The sequence below is a fragment of the Nanorana parkeri genome, unplaced genomic scaffold, assembly GCF_000935625.1.
Source record: "Nanorana parkeri isolate BGI_ZX_2015 unplaced genomic scaffold, ASM93562v1 scaffold87, whole genome shotgun sequence".
Classification (NCBI taxonomy): Eukaryota; Metazoa; Chordata; class Amphibia; order Anura; family Dicroglossidae; genus Nanorana; species Nanorana parkeri.
Window position 1 is genome coordinate 1,751,072 of NW_017306355.1, and position 18,023 is coordinate 1,769,094.

An 18,023-nucleotide genomic window follows, 5' to 3' on the forward strand; every position below is an offset into this window, starting at 1 on the left:
CTTTATAGAAAAGAAAAAAACAAAAACAAAAACACCTTTATTGCCCTTAAACACCATGCCATCACAATGAACTAAGCAGCTTTTAACAATAAGCATTAATGCTGTTTTATAAAGCTTGTGCCCATTCTTGCAACAAATGAAGCACTCCCCACAAATCTTCTGTCTTCGATTCAGGATGGACCAGTCATTGGTACAAGAGCCCCTATGTGAAGTGGATGGAGCTCCATCCTGCTTTTGAATACATGTGCTCTGTCTCCAGTCGCAACCACTGAGCTCATCCATGGCGACATAAGACAGCCTTCTTACAATCTTGATGCAGTGTTCTCCATCTCCAGTTGCTACAGATGAATTCAGCGACTGCAACTGGAGACAGCTCACTGCGCATTTGCGGGGAATCAAGAGCAGGAGAGCACTCGTTCCACCAGCGCTAGGGGGTTCTTTTCCCAGTCTGTCCTGAAAGAAAAAAACAAAACAAAACAGGGCGGACCTTTGGAGACTACAAGGATTTTTGGGGAATGCTTGATTCCTTGCAAGAATGGGCATTAATGCTTATTTTTATGGCATGGTGTTTAGGGACATTATAGGTGTTTTTCTATAAAGGTGAATCAACCCTTTAAATCTCTCATGCAAGCCCCAATAGACCCAGAACCTAAACTTGCTCAGTTACAGTACGTACGTATCTGTCGACTTCAACTCCTAGTCAGAGCTTAGAGAACCACCACCCCCCCATAATGCAATGTATGCACATCAGTGACTTATTAACCGTCACATGCTTTACACTGTGGGATGCTACTGCTGTCACTGTCTTGACTTGTTTACTGTTTAAACACTGTAGACAAACCCTATGGGTAATGAGGAAATTGAATTAGTTATATTTATTTTACTGCAAACATGTAAAGCCAACTTTTTCATCTTTATCTGAAATGGAAAAAAAATGGAAACAAATTCAACATTTAATAAAACTATTCTATTTTTTTCCTATATTTATTCTGTTTTTTTTCTATTTCAACCACACATTAGCACTAGTAGAGTAGATGAGGCATCTCCACATATGGACCTCAGCGACAGGTCCTGAACTTTATCAAATATCTGGTTTATCTTACAGCTACATACATGCATTAAAAAATGAAATACATTATCTGTGCTAACATACAAAGGGAAGACCGTAAAGCTGCCTACAAAAATATTGATGGAAGTCGACTGTGCATGCGCGACCCTGATGCTAAATTATCTTTATAATAAAGATTTAGAAAGATAAGATATAATAAATATAGAAATATATTTCTCTAAACATGCAAGTCTAGTGTGTTTTGTGTATGAAAGAGGAATTAGGGACCACGGTGCGCGATAGTCCATCTTGGGAGGAACAATAATGACTGGCTGGGAAAGTCCACCCTGGCCAATTAACTTGCCATTGAAAAGATCTATCAAGGAAGGCAGAGGTACCTACAAACATGCAAACACCCCCTGATTAAATAGTAACAAATATTTATGGTTCAAGGATATTACTAATTCCTAAAATATTTGGGCATTAAATGATGGCTCCAGTCCTCAGTGGATATGTAGGCTTGTCTATTGTTTGATGTCATTAATTAACTGGAGACAGATAAAAAACTGTCTCTATGATGTAACTAATTTAGTGTAAAAACAGAAGAATGTAGCAGCAAAAGGTATCTCTTGCAAGACTTTGGAAGCAAAAAGGAGGTATTCTCCAAAAATCTGCGATCAAAATACTTAACACCCATGCCCAATTTGAATCCTTGTTTGCTAAAGCCCATTGTAAATGGAGCAATTTTAAAGCCCGTTTTGTTAGCTCTCACATGGTCCCAGAAGAGCCCCTGCTTAACAATCCCTCAACACTGTTTTCTCTTTTTTTTGTCATTTTGTGTGTTAGCTCTTGTATGATAATTTACCATACTATACAGATTAGACTGAGACCTACCGACTCATATGCCTTATCCCCTAGCATCCACCTCCTGGTTTTACCTTTCTCTCCCTTTCCCATTGGTTTCCTGCTTCAAACCGTAAAATGCTTGCTTGAAAATCAGTGCACTGTGTAATACAATATGGCAAGATAGCATAGGTATAGGTACAATGTTCTGCTATGATGCTTTAACATGTTGTATGGAATTGTTTTACGTCTAGCGAACGTTGTTTGTGAGTAAAGCTTTCGGTTTTGTTTCCCTTTGCATATTTCATGTACCGTACCTTTTTCCTATATTATATTTTTACTTGCACTGGAAATGCCAATATTTCACAGTTAAAAGCACATCTAAACTATAAAACTATAACCAAAAACACCAGGTTTCTCTTATGACACGGTCTTCTTAAAATGCCCCCCTCTCCTCCTCCATCTTTTCAGAAAGGCATCATTTTGGAACATGGAACTTACAATTGACTTGGAACTCGCTCCCCCATACAAGGGTTAACTGCAAGGAGGGAGGAAAGTGAGTGAGTTACACGTTCTTCCACACTCAGAAACTGTTGGTGGGGCCACCAATAAAAAGTGAGCCTGTTACTTTGCGCTGAATGAGCAAACTACTGGTTCACGTTTGAACATATTTTATTTAGTACCATATTTAGTCTTGGTACTTGCCTGCAGTAATTCTCTGCACATTGGCGGAGAAGGAGGGGCAATGCCCAGAGCTGTGAATCTAAGGAGTGAACACAGAGATGAGCTCATCGGAGATCTGCTGCTCTTTCACTGTCCAACAGCAGCCCTGATCAATAGCCTATAGCAACCAGATATTAGATTTCAGACAGAATAATAAAAGATCATTTCTGACTGAATGTTATGAGTCATGGCACATTTTCTTTGTACTATGCTGCAATTTAATTTCAGTGCAATTCTACATGAAAACCCAGAGCATCTGATTATAAATCTGCATTCATTAGGCTGAGTGCAAGAAAGAAACTGCTGATACCTTATTTGAGATGCAGTCACATAATACCACGTTTACTATATTCTAAATTATCATTGTATTGAGACAAATATGTGGGCTGTCACTGCTAACCTCTTAATGAAAATACTAGTTTGCCGGCTGTTGTGTTGATCCGAAGGCTTTAATACTTTCTGAGTGATGGCCTTAAAGTGCCATTGGGTCAAAAGGTTCTTAAGCCATTTCAAATGCGGATTAAATTACTTACAATGAAAGCTGACCTTTGATGTTTAAAAGTTTTAGCTTACTGCAGAATCAGCTGGTCCCCTGAGCACTGGCCCCAATATCCTGTTTTAGGGTGGCCCCTTTCCCTAGGAGGGTCTTATGGAGCCAACTTTGTGTGTGCTAGAAGGCTATGTGTGATCTTGTACTGTACAGGAAGCGGAATAGTTGGAGCCAACTGTTTGGAAACATCATGACTAAGTTCTCGGGCAAAAATATAAGGAAATACTTTGCTGGGCAATGTGCTGTTTGACCTGGATTCATCATTGAAAAAAAGGGTTTGCGAGTTTAATACTTCTTTAAGCAAGAATGTAGATCAATCAGGTGTTCTGACTTCTATGGCTGAACATGCATTCCAGGTCTGTGTCTTAGTATTGCAGCCAGGCTTCCAGTGAAAACCTTTTTGTTTTAGGGAAACTCTGTCTTACTAGCTGAACACAGCGTAAACGATTCAGTACATATTCTTCATGCACTATGACGAAGGAGAAGTTTCTCAAGAGTGGTAAAAGTTTAATATCTTGCTAAAAGAGAATGTTCACCAGTAAAATATGCTTTAAAAAGAAGTGCTCCTGTTTACTATAGCTAATCATTTAATGCATTCACACAGTCCCCGACACTGGACAAATAGGGTGGAGGCTGTGAACCAGCTACGTCAGACCATAAAGGTATAGTCTGAATTACATTTTTTCAAGCTGTATAACTAACAGAGCACAGCCTTCTAGCTTATAAAATTGTTCTTGTACAATTCAAGGCGACCTTAACTCCTTGTTAGCTTTTTAAGTGTCAAACGGCATTAAACACAATCAAAGCAAAGAACAATATACAAATGACACTAACCCTTAGCAAACCATAGTTCATATTTCACCAGCTAACTGGAGTACCTGAAATCTGACTGGCTGCTGAATTATATTGTCAATCTCTGCATGATCTTTATAAAGTGCATGCAACACCATTTTTTTTATAGTAGGGAATGGTTAAGACCCCCATTAATTGTTTGTCTGTGTTTCAGATATATAGCAGGAACAAAGAAGAAATCTCTCCAAAGCAGGTAATATATCCTATTAAGCTGGTCATACACCAGTAGAATTTCCATCACAATTTGTTTGATTAGCTGATGGGGGTCAAATCAATGATTGTTTTTAAACATAGTTTAAAAAAAATGGAGCGGGATAGAAATTTTTTCTCAACAAGCGAAATTCTAATAGGAATACACTGGAGAAAATTAAGTTAGTGTGTTGCTTGTGGCAACCAACTGTTATTTGGTGAAAGAAAGTAGAAAGTCAATAGATGATCAGTTGTTATGGACAACCATTGCAAGTTACCATGCTGTGCTTTATAGGCACGTTCTTGTCAACCAATGAGCTTTCTGTGTAGTATGCCCTCAAGAACTGCAAGTTTAATGCCACCTTTTCTACCGTGCCCTCTCGTCCAAACATCTGAAGATTCTCTAGCGGCCACAAAGGATATTGGGGCGGGCGATTGTGTACTTCAGATGTTCGGCCGGGAGATGAGGAGAGACACAAGGTAAGTCTGTGGAGCAGCGTGCACCCGCACAGACTCCGTGGGACATCAGAGAAGAGGAGGACAGAGGAGTCAGCGCTGGATCGGAGACCCGCACCAGCACTGGAGGGGCAGCTGTAAACTACACCAAAGAAGAAGATGATCAGATTAAGAGGCATCAGTTAACCACCTGCTGTCCGGCCGTTGTACTTAAACAGCCGGACAGCGGCTTCTTGAGAGCGGGTGGGCGTCTTTAGATGTCCCATCCCGTCCCACTCGTGCCCGCCGCTAGGCGGCGCGCACAAACTGGAAATCAGCTTTCTATGCAAACAGCCAGCTTTCTATGTAAACAGAATGCTTATATGGCTGTTTACATACAAGCGTTCAGGCGTCTGTAGAGACACCCGATCGCTTGCAATTGCGTACGGGTGTGCGCCCCCTCCGCCGCAGCCGGTGCTGGCGATCCTGGGCTCCACTGCTCCCGGTGTGAGCCCTGGACCAGCACAGCAGCTCTGCGGCCGAAGATCAAACGGAGCTCAGTACTCGAGCTCCGTTTGATCTCCTCTTCGGAATGCAGGCAGTGATGTGTATTACATCACTGCCTGCATTCAGTGTCACTCTCCGGTACAGAAACCGGAGAGAAGCTGGTGAAGCAGTTCTCTGCTTCATCAGCTTCTCTAGGGGTCCCTAGGTGACATTACGGGTCTTAAAGACCCCTGATGTCTCCATAAAGAGGACCTGTCACTGCAAATTGGCAATCATATAGGGAGCTTGTTTGCTCCCTATGTGATAGCAATAAAGTTAAGTGGAAAAAAAAAGTGACAACATTTTTTTACAAATGTAAAGTGACATATCAAAAGCAATAAAAAAACGTTAAGTCCCCCGCCCCCACATGCACACGCAAACATGCGTCGAGTCCGCCTATGTGTGAAAACAACGATTACATCCATTGCGCCGCACATGTTACATATCGCCGCGAACGTTGGAATGAGAGCAATAATTCTAGGGCCATTAATCACTGATAACACTAAACTGATGAGCGGTAAAAGCTTTTAAAATCGACGGTTATGGTCAATTTTGGGTATAGTAGTTTTTTTGCGATTTAGCGGGTGCGCCCAATTTTAAAGCTTGACATGTTTGGTGTCTATTTACCCGACGTGACCCAGTCTTTTATATTTTACCAAAAAATTGGGTAATAAAAGTTTTATAACATAACGTAAGGAGAACAGGTTTTTTTTCAAAATTTTCGGTACTTTTTTCATTATATAGTAAAAAATAAAAAAACCCGTAGAGGTGATTTAATACCACCAAAAGAAAGCTCTATTGGTCGACCACAAAATGGTATAAAATGTATTTCAGTACAGCGTTGCATGACTGAATAAATATCAGTCAAAGTACCGCAGCGCTGAATACTGAAAAATGTCCTGGACAGGAAGGGGGTATAAACACCTCGGTCAGCAAGTGGTTAAAGGAAGTCCATACACTAACATTGGGGAGGGGAAAAAAAAAATAGCCTTTAATGTCACTTTACGTGCAACTCCAGGCAAACAGATAAATACATGGTTAAATTACATATAGGTTTACTGTTTTACCAGCCAAAGGATTTGTACTGTTGGCCTGCCATTCTTGTGATACATACACCTCTGTTGCCTGTAAGATCACTCTGCCATTTCCTGCTTTTGTTTAGGTGTTTTTAACAATATAGTAACATTTATATCTGTGCTTCGAACAATCATAGCCGAAAAATAAGAAGGAAAAAACAGATTTTTGTTCAGTTCCCCATTGTTGCCGATGTACCATAATATAGGAACATCTGGCAATGCTTTCATTGCTTCCTTTTACAGTCATTCTAAAACTGAATAGGAGTATGCATGCCAAGTGTTTGCACCACTTTATTTTAAGAAAACATCAATAAGAACAATGACAGTGATAACAGAATCAGTCATATTATAAGTAGTCACCCATATTAACCAACCAGAATTCATTTTGCTGTAGCTATACCTATACAAATGAATTCTGATTGTTTGCCATAGATAGCGTTGCATACAAATTGGTCCTTTATTTCTTGCAGTTTTTACTGAATAATGCCACAGGTATCTGTACTTACTTATGCATAGTTCCTGTCCCTACACTGCTGGGCTTTCAACATGCCAAAACTGCCCACTACACTGCTGGGCTTTGAACATGTCAAGACTGCCCACTACACTGCTGGGCTTTCAACATGCCAAAACTGCCCACTACACTGCTGGGCTTTGAACATGTCAAGACTGCCCACTACACTGCTGGGCTCTGAACATGCCAAAACTGCCCACTACACTGCTGAGCTCTGCACATGCCAAGACTGCCGCTATACTGCTGGGCTCTGCGCATGCCAAGACTGCTCACTATACTGCTGGGCTCTGAACATGCCAAGACTGCCCACTACACTGCTGGGCTCTGAACATGCCAAGACTGCCCACTACACTGCTGGGCTCTGAACATGCCAAGACTGCCCACTACACTGCTGAGCTCTGCACATGCCAAGACTGCCGCTATACTGCTGGGCTCTGCACATGCCAAGACTGCTCACTATACTGCTGGGCTTTGAACATGTAAACCTGTCCACTGTACTGCTAGGCTTGGAGCATGCTAAGACTAGTCTTTGAAAAAATAGAATTATATTTAGGTAACTTTAGGTCCATCATAAAATGCAATATACTGTATATCTGCATGACTATGCTATAAATATTTGCACATACATCGTAATAAAAAATGTTTTTCCTACTGTGAACTACCCATGTCTTCTATATGCAAAATTAGTTCTCTTAGGAAACCAGAAAACAAGAATTAGCGAACAGCATATGAGTCATGACTTGTTGATGAAAAGAAAATGATGAAAATAATTCTGTACATCCTAAAATCCCCTAAGCATCTCTGGTACTTTCGTATTGGTTCTATAGATTGTACACTTGCTATATGTACTGCACCATCTACCAGTTGAAGGAAAAATATCTGTAGAAAATAAAGGGATAGGGGGGGTTCAGCTTGGTATTCTGCATGTAAGGAATTATTATAGCCATGTAAGTGATTTTACAGGTCATTGCAATTATTATGGGGGAAGTTCCGACATATACAGTTCTTCCCGAAAGATTTCTCGTTTAACGGGGTTTTCTTAATATTATGCCAAAAATCCTTACCGTACTAGTGAGGTATTTTTCAGTCAGTAGTTGCCCACATTCTTTACGCTTCTCATCTGGAGATACTTCATATTCAGCCTTTAAAAAAACAAAAAACAAAAAAAAGGAATAAGGTTTGTGGCACAGAAAGAAAATGGATAGCCTGTTGTAAAATTTAAATATTGGACTCTCACCACAGCATCTAGGAAGTGGACACAACGCAACAGCTCTGGCCTAGTCTCACAAAACTGACGGAAGAGGAGCCGCCCAATGGGTTGCCGGTCACAAAGACTGTGATAATCGTGTTCTGCAGGATACAAGAGCACAATCATTCATACATGTAAGTTATTTACCTGGCCTACATATTCAACAAGTAACAAAAATAAGCCAGGAAGGTATGTTTTCATTTCCCAAAGGCAGATCTAGCTTCACGAATCACTTACAATGAGAAATGTTCCTATATATGGCCAAAGCAAGCAAGTTTTAACCTAAAGATGACCACAAAAAAAGTTTTATAACAAATAAAATATGGTGGAGAACATCTAAAGTTGTTGGCAGATATTTTAAGTTTTACATGTATTTGTGAATGATATTCATGTTTGGGTTTTTTTTTTTGCATTTAGGTTGACTGGTCGCTTAAAGAAACGTTATGAGCGAGCTGACTGCTCACACATTTGTTTTTGTCACATGCATTTTGATTGACATTAGGTGGGCTAAAACACAAAGAAGCTGCTGGAACTTAATGCCATTAAAAGCTCAATCCACAGGGTGGGAAGAACAAAAGGCCAGTGAGGACATCTAGAGAAGTAGAGGCAATGATGACATGTGTAGTCTAAAAGAGCAAACATTTCCAGTGTACTCTCTAAATTCTGCAGGTCGAAGAACAACAGAACAGAAGGCTAGTCTACATAAAAGAAAATTCTGTTCTTGCTGTGTTTTTTTATAACAGAAATTAGCTTTAAAGAACTAAAAATTAAAAAAGGGAGGGTTTTTTGGGGTTATAGGAATCATTTAAAATGGTAATTGTGCTTAAGCAAAAACTTTTTTTGTAGAATTCCTCTGGAAATATAGCAGTGCATCTCCAGGTATGTAAGGGGTGCCTAAGCACTCCTGACCGTACAGCCTCATAGCTGTATATCTGTAAGGCACTGCTGCCCCTGACTGCTAGTCTTAGGAGAGTTGGAGTGAGATTTGGTGATGCCATTACTGTGCTGCTCACAGTTATTGCTGGAGGCTACCAAGTTGGTTTTCCTTGATGGAGCCTACAAAGTTGGCCTCCATCCAGAGACACAGTATAGAACAAGGCATGGCAAGTAAGTATTGAGGAAAGGATCAGCTGCAGGAAGACCACACACATGCACAGCCCCAGATTTCATTAATGGTTGCTTGCATCTCCCAGGGATTCTTGTGGTCTGCAGACGTTGATTGTGGAAGTGAAATACCACCCAAAAGATGGGTGAAAACATCTTACACATTAAAAGGTGGGCAGGAACAGAGCCAGGAACCATGGCAGAGAGAACTAGCCACTAAAGTAGCCAAGAAATATACAAATCTAATTGGTGACACACAGATTCCACCTGTGAATGAAATATCACTTTTGGGTTTAATAAAGCAGTGTAAGATGCAATGGTGATCAAAAATACACAGGAGGTCACAATTTGTCCGTTCTGAGCAATGAATGATGGTTGCTAAGGGTGTCTGCAATTTATTTACCTTACTCGTTTACTACCAAAGAAAAGTCTCTACCACAGTCATCAACTATATAGCCAGTTTGGGTGGGGGCAAAAACACTGACATATGTTACCTGATCGTGAGAAAAACCAGACCGATCAGAGGAAACCCACATGAAACATGCAAACTCTATGCAGATCGTATCCTTGGTGAAGAATAGCTGCAAGGCGAGAGTGCTATTTAGCTGCCATAACTATATGCAAAATCATTTTTAATTTAATTTGTTGCAAATGAATATGAAAATTACTAACGCGTTTGTATCTGACACCACCCCTTAACTACGTCAATCTGTCTGACAGCACTAGCCATACACTAGTTCCATTTTCCTTAGAATGTATCACTTAGATCAGCAACATTTTACAAAAACTGTAGTGTGTAGCTAAATAAAGCAAAATGTTACTATTTGTCTAACAAATAGCCCAGAGCTGTTAAAAATAAAAAAAGCTGCTCACACTGCAATCCTCACCTCCTTTCTGGGACTGTTTCCTGACAACCCATTGCTCTACAATCCAGTGGCAGTGGTTTTCTGGTTTGAATAATACCGAGTATCATTCAACGTACTCCCTGGAGTGCAGGGCATCATGAACTGTGGGGTGTCACCATGGCACCCTGCTCTCACAATATAAATGCATACCGCGGAAATCATTAGGGGCAGCAACACTCTCACCATCATGCATCTGGCTGGGCTTTATAGGGAACCTGTACTTTCCCCATTTAAGTGAACCTGTGCTTTGTCCATGCAGAGCAGAACAGGTTCCCTTTATTATCTACCCTCCCAGCAGCACATACTCATCTTTTCTGTACACCCTGGCCGCTCCATTTGAGGAAAGGAGCGACAGAAGGAAGCCTTGTGCAAACTCTGAGTCACTCTATTCTTAGCTTACGCAAGACTGAGGACCCTCCCCGTCCTTACGTGACAGAGCTGGCACATGGGGTCAGTTACGTGCGCCTTCATACCCAGAAGTACCAGGTATTTTTGTCTTACTTGCACCCAGCAACAGGTTTCTTAGCCTTCCTTGTGCCAACTTTCCATTTGCTCTCCCACCACCCATACAGATCTCATGTCTAAGAGCCTTTCCAGAATACCTGTGCAAGTTCCTGGTCTGCTCTAGGTGTCAAAACTTTCTCTATGTGCCCAGATGAGAGCCAAATGGGCACTCAGGTACCTACCAGTGCACCCTGTGATGAAGGTGAGTATGTCACATAATCCCTCACACCCATGAATAACCTACATTTAATGCGACTCCAGCAGGCAGATGGGGCAACCAGGAAATTTAGAGAAGCTTAGTATCAGCAACATTAAATTAAACTGATACAAATTCACATAGGACCTCACGCTATATAGTTGCTGGTAAATTAAGGAAAAATCTAACTGGTGTGTGACCAGCTATATGAAAGAAGTGCTGAAGGCAGCCAACCCGAAGAGGGTTTATAGTAATGACTGGTTCAAAGTTTGCCAAGGGAGACCCTTGTATGTGCTACTATGCTGAAAAAGTTCCCAATGCAGCATGGGAGAAGCAGTGATCTCAAACAGGAGCAAATCGAAAACTTGCACATGTATCTTTAGAGGCAGAAAACAAGCAAAAGTCTTTTCCAGAGAAAGGGATTTCAAGTGGAAGCATTAACACAACAGTTCCCGTCTCTGTTTAATTACCTGCTGATCTGACCAGTAGATCCGGTACTTCACTACTTCTTACAACAGGGTGACAACACTGTTCGTTCTGCAGTAAAATCATGATGCAGAGTTGTCACTCTGTGGACAAGTCTTAGGCTGGCCACGCAGTCCTTTATTTTTCTTGTTGACCCTGTGGGCTGAATTTAAAAAACAGAGCCAATTCCTCCATCAACACTGTCAGAGTGTCGATCGAGGAATCCTGCTGTCTGCATTGTATTGCCACTGTCAGAATACCCGACCAGAGATCATTGGCTGCCGACTCTGATCGTACGAAGATTTTCCGTCTGGCTCCTTCGGTCAGCTGATCGAGGGATGTCGACCAAAAAGGGTGTGGACACACACTGTGCAAATTTCGACTAGTTCCTCAAAAAAAAAGAAGTGTATGGGCACCCTTAAACTGACATGCAGTTTTTAATAAGCAACAATATAAACAATATATAACAAACAATATAGAGTCACGGGTGCTCGTGTCCCAACAGACGCTCAATATGTCTTGCTGAATCGCCCTCTTCCAGGGCTCTCTAAAGCCAAATCACCAAAGATCTCCTTTAAGCAACTTAAATAAAAAAATCTCGTGGATAATAATACACGAGAAGATGCATAGCATTCTCCATGACACGAAAAAGCGATTTGAGTCTATATGGTCCCGCTGGATGCTCTATACTGGCATGCTAGATGCCTCATGATCCATACCTGTGTTTTTTGATGGGAGGTAGGAATGAACTATCCGGTAGTCTTCTCTCTCTTTCTTTTTACCTTTCCTGTTCTTTCTCACGCCTATCTCTCACTCTTTTTCACTTCTTTTCTTCCTTTTAATGCCTAGGTGTTGTTGTGCTTTGTATTTTAATATAGAGGTGGATATGACTTGTACTTGACCTTCGTAAACAATCTCTGTGTAATGCCACCTTGCTACTCTGCCTCACCTCACAGGGCTTCCGCTCTGCCTGCTCTGATAATTGCCTTAATTTTGTGATTGTTATGCTTGCTGCAAAGGAAGCTGGGCCACGTTTTCGGTGGAGACCAGGCCCTGTGCTATCAAAGTAACCCGTGACACTGTTGTGAATATGTCTGGATTGGTTTTTTGTTGTCGTTGAAAAATTAATAGAATACTTTGAAAGTAAAAGAGAAGTGCGGGCAAGAGAATAATTTACACTCCTCGATGATTAGAGCCGGTGTGGGGCACCACAGCGGCCACACGCCGGCTCTAAGCCAGAGAGCTGACTGATCACGTGACTGCTGGTCGCTCAGTTCTGTCTCTGCTCCCAGCAAAGAGCAGTAACTGCCAGTCAATGTCCCCCACAGGGTTCCCCATCCCCCTCGGCTGGAGCTACAGGCCAGGGAGGGGGCTAGCACAGTCAGTTCCAACTCTCAGCCAGATGTCACTTAGGCAGCTGAGGTGGTTCTAGACAATGTCGGAATCCTTCTCGACTACAGGGCGACTCTGCCCTGTCAGCTGATAGTGGACATTAATCCACTATCAGCTGACTTTGTCACAAAAGTACATTAGCAAATGTACTGCTGTGACCCAAAAGAGAAGAATAGCCCCCCTCCTCCCCCCAAAAAGGGGATTGACTTTACTTCTCTTTAAACCACATATAGTTACCATACTGTACCAACATTTTAGCTATAGTGGGCCTTTAATTATAAAAATGGGATGGGGTTACCTTATGTGGTCATTCAGATATTAAAGCAGAACTTTACTCACTTCCCCACACCAACATTGTTTCCTCTGTTTCTTCAGGTTTTGTGTCTTTGGTCTTCTGGATTGACCGGCGAGAGATGAATAAACTCCAGCGAATGCACATATAAGTTCATTCATCCCTGGACAGCTCAGTGTACATTCTAAAGAAGACTTCGAACAGGCAAGTTGCATTTATTTTATTGCAGAAGAGACACGGTATTGCACTTCTGCAATAAAGCAACTGCCTGCTCGCAATTTCCATTCCTTTTTTTCCTTTTATGTTTACTTCTACTTTAAATGCATTTTAACGAGAGAGAAAAAAATTGGGCATGGCAGATTCTGCGCTGAAATAATTATACAAAAGTGTACTACATTGCACATACACAGGAAGTGGGTTAAGTACCACAGCAAGAGGAAGCTGTGCAACACTCTTAGTCAACACTAACTACAGAACCTTTTTCATCAGTTATTGCTTGTGACATAACAGACATGTCAAATCCGAAGTAAGGCGGGCCGCCATGGACGACTCACCGATTGTACGCCTTAGCTCCTCGCATTCGCTGATATGTGGAAACTGCAGCATCTGTCGCCATTTTTTGCTCTTTCCTTTTCGATTTCCTCCGCCACCTGTAAATAAACAGGACACCTGACAGGTCCAATCCAACACGGCAGATGACAGGCAGGGTATGTGTGTGTGTAGGCAAATCCCCAACTAGGTTTGACTAAGGTTTCCCAAGAATTAGGAAAATACTATTAACATGCAAATAAATGAAAATCATTTCAAACATTGATTTTCTCTCTGATACACGGAATGTAGTAGGCAGCTTATGTGCTGCACAAATACTAATGATCTGCATAATACAATTTTTCCAGCTTAAAAAAACTCAAGCTTACTTTGCTGGTGAAGGTGCAATAAAGGGGGATATGTAACTGACAGAGAAATCTTACTGCAGTCTGGGAAGATATCTGTTCAAATGAAAACCACTCACTCATGTAAAGATTATAAAATCTGTCTGGAAAGCACATGAGAAAAACGGATTGCATCTTATAGGCCAACTCCACCTTTTATACCATGTTCCATGTCACACCCATGATACCCCCTCTAACTAGATTGTAGGCTCTCATGAGCAGGGCCCTCCTAACCCTCCTGTATTGAAATTGTATCTGTACTGTCCCCTTCTATTTTATATAATAATAATAATAATATTTAGAGTACACTGATGGTGGTTGCAATGCTTTGCAGGCTCCAATGTAAAAATGTAATACATAACCATTTTTCTTTATACAATATGGGTGCATTTATTTATTTTTGGGAAGAAGTGTTTTGTTTTTTTATTGATTCCTGTATGACCTATTAGTGTGTGTGCCCTAATTAGGTTTGTTATTGATAGGAATGATGCTAAGTAGTGATCAGCTGGGGCTTGGTGGGAACCCAGTTTGCCTAAGCCTGCTCAAAGCTGTGACTGACCCCCCCTTCCTGGCCCAATCTGATGCCACAGGGCATTTCCGCCCCATTTAGCTGCTGGAATGGATTAGGCCAGAAAGGGGGCGTGTAGGTCACAGTTCTTAACAGGCTTGGGCAAACTGGGTTTATACCAAGCTATAGCTCATCACTAATGATGAGCAAGGATAAGAAATTGAGAGTTTTCATTTCCCAAAATTTTTTGACAATTTGGAGATTTCGCCGAAAGTGCACGATTTTGGCCATATGGATTAGGATTAATGGGGGGAGGTAAAATTCAGGTGGTTTTTACTTGTACAATCGGCTTTAAAATGCCCTATAGGGTTACAAAAGCTCAGTTCAACTATCTCGGACCTGTTCTTGTGTCACAAAAAAACACTTCTAGTTACCCTCAATATTTAAAATACATTTCCCACAGAAAATAAATATCAGACAACGAAACCAAAAGTTAAAATAAAAAAACAAAGTCACAGTACACATCAAATACACAAAAAAAGGACACAAAGAACACTAATTATATAATTTACACAACCTTACATACACTGAAAAAACACACTAAGAGAAGAAAATATAAGAAACAAGAAAATTTTGCCCAATCAGTTTATTGAGCAAAACCGAGTGTTCCCCCCTTGATGAAATGTGGCTGATGGTGAAATTGGTCATTTTGCTGCAAAATCACTCGGCTCATCCCTAATGCTAAGCTAAAAGCCACTTAGCCACTGAGAGTGATCTTTACGTCTCTAATGACATTTCCCCAATCCCAGCAATACTAGTGACCAGGGAAAAAAGATCCATCAAATTATTCCCACCCAGGAAAGCTAAGAGCACACCTATGGAATGATGTTCAGAATGTGACATCAGCTTTTCATTGATCACATTGCCTGTAGCTATGTGGGGTTCCCAATAAATGGTAGCTGACATCAAAGCTCTAATCAAGCCTGTCCAAACACTCATGCATAGGGTCATAGTGATATTTACATTCATACATATAGAGAGTGTCTCTCGTTCTTGCACTTTGTCAGCCACATGTAACTTTCATGCAGCTGCTCTGAGCCCCCTATACCTGCACACACTCACCTTCCCTGGCTTTCAGCAGCACGGTGTTGGCTACTATATTCTCGAGCTCCATAGATCGGCCTGGCCGGGGGCTGCGAGCCTCGGGCGGCCACTCACTCTCTGCTAGACTCTCAGCACCCAGCTGCCAATGACAGACCCCACCCACCCCGGCCAATCAGCGTTCCGCCGCACCCCCTGACAAGACGCCAATTGGCTGAAGATTTCAATTGCCACTAACTGTATTCCAGTGCGCGCTGCTCTAATCACTTTCTCCGCTGTCAGAATGCTTGCGCGATGATTGGACTGGAAGATAAAGCGGGCGGGGCTATCCTCGAGCTCTGCTCTCGGATTGCGTGTTTGAGGCGTCAGTCAGTGCTGCCCTAATTTGTTTAGGAACCTATGGGGGACACGCTTCCCAGACTCTGCGCTACAGATGTCCTCAAGCCCGTGTGGTGGTGACGTCATGGGGACCATGTGTTGGTTGGCGGAAGCTAGAGCTATTTGTAAGGGGGGTTGGCACGCTGACACTGCCATTGAATTGTAAACAGGAGCTGAATGTGCACACAACAAATAATGCGACTCTACATGATACTTTCGTCAGGATATCTGTTTTAAAGTTTATAGCTGCAATGTCTACAGTTAAAGACTGTGAGCGTTTCCCCTAAAGACTGTCTATGCTTTTCCATGAAGTCAAAAACTTCAGGTGTTACATATAGTGAGAAAAATTATTGCTTTTTTGTTTTCAGCGAATAAAAGAAATCTAATAGATCACAGTGAATGACAACTCTTTGGGCTCATGAACATAAGAAAATATTGCATTTTTTTTTCTTTACAAATCCCAAACCAAGTTTTATTGTTTTTTTTAAGCCTATGCATAAAGATCACTAAACCTGCAATGCTTTCAAATCATAATAGAAAAATCTGCTTCTCAGGCTCTGCGTTTGACCATATTTTACGCTGTACACATGTAAACATTTGTGCTAACGTTCACATGCATACAGCACCAATGCACACGATTGGAGCTGTCTGTATCCTAACAACAAAGGTTGCTAGGACACAGGCAGCTTGAACCACCTTCATTTGTAGGATGCAGGCAGCTCAAGCTGCCTAGAGTTCTTTGTTGCCAGGATGCAGGCAGCGCAATCTTGAGCCTCTTGGCATCCTTTGTTGCTAGGATGCATGCAGCTCTTAGCAACCATTAGGACACCTTTGCGCTATGTGCTGTAGACATGTAAACCTTGCACAAATGTTGCATGCGTACAGAGCATTTTTTTACGCAGGATCTTGCTGCCAACTTATGTCAACAAGATTCTGTATAGTAGTTGATGTATTTTTACACAGCCATGTGCCTGAGCCCTTTATTGTAATACCTTGTTTCCTAGATTTTTATAAACAATCTATTCAAGTACCTGAACTATTAACAAAAATGTATCTTATTGTGTATCACTCAGCTGTAGAACCTCAAATCATCTCTGAATTGGAGCTGACAATGTCCTTCCTTCTGAAGGGTGGCTACTTATGTTCCCCATGGTGCCTGTGTGTGTGTGTGTTGTAAAGTAGCCCCCGCACCAAGCTCACTCCTGTGATGGACTACTATCTCACATTTAGTTTGCTAATTTGTATTGAAGGTATAGTCTATCAGAAGAGTGAGCTTGGATTGGTGGCTACTTTACACCATATACACGGACCAGGGGGAACAAAAGTGATACACAAATAAGCTAAATTTTCAATAGTTAGGGGACTTGACTTATTTTTAAGGTTTAACTCCTGAGTTTAGTGTCACTTTAATGTATTTGTCAGATGAGAAGGGTTAGAGTGAGGGTCCCTTTAGATTGGCGGTCAATGGAAGAAGATATACATTGGTGATCAGGGGCACTAATGACTTCTACTTGCATGGAAGGAGGACTACTGCTTACATTGGTGGTCAGGGGGAAGAATGTCCCTTACATTGGTGGTCAGGGGGAAGGATGTCTCTTAAAGTGGTGGTCAGGGGAAAGAATGCCCCTAACATACCTAGTCAGTGGGAAAAATTCCCCTTATATTGGTGGTCAGTGGGAAGAATGCATCTCATATTGGTGATCATTAATAAGATTGCCTCTTACATGGTTAGTAGGAAGATTTTTCCTTGCATAGGTAGCCATCGGGAAGACTGCACACTTACAGACAGCAAAAAAGATCATTGTTGTCAGAGGTTACCATCTGACATTGCTCATTTCTAAAGGAATCCCTAGTAACCTCTGACGAAACCCTGATTGAGAAAGGTTGCAATAGTGACTCTTCAAGGAACCCTATCCCTCCTCAACCTAACCTCTTGACCATCACTTTCTCAAACAACTCATTCCCACATAGCTACCACCTTTTGTTTCACTTGCCCCTCCCTTTTAGATGGTAAGCCCTCACGGTCAGGGCCCTCCTTACCATCTTGTATTGAATTGTATTGTAATTGTAATGTCATCCTTATTTTGTAAAGCGCTGCACAAACTGTTGGCACTATATAAATCCTGTATAATAATAATAATGATAGAGTAGTAAATAAATTGATAGATAGATAGAAAGATGAGAGAGAGCGAGAGAGAGAGAGAGAGCGCGAGAGAGAGAGAGA

At 41.5% G+C, this 18,023-nt stretch overlaps 1 protein-coding gene across 1 annotated transcript in view; it reads right to left on the reverse strand.

Annotated features, from left to right (window-relative positions):
* Nucleotides 1-15,680, reverse strand: part of GRK6 (G protein-coupled receptor kinase 6) — a 58,161-nt gene extending 42,481 nt beyond the window's left edge. Inside the window, exons 1-4 of the mRNA XM_018552389.1 lie at nucleotides 15,443-15,680; nucleotides 13,435-13,530; nucleotides 8,011-8,123; nucleotides 7,838-7,915 (exon numbers count right to left, since the gene is read on the reverse strand). Coding sequence (XP_018407891.1) covers nucleotides 7,838-7,915; nucleotides 8,011-8,123; nucleotides 13,435-13,530; nucleotides 15,443-15,494 — 339 coding nt within the window. The 5' untranslated portion in view covers nucleotides 15,495-15,680. The remainder of the gene's footprint in view (nucleotides 1-7,837; nucleotides 7,916-8,010; nucleotides 8,124-13,434; nucleotides 13,531-15,442) is intronic.
* Between the last annotated feature and the right edge of the window lie 2,343 nt (nucleotides 15,681-18,023).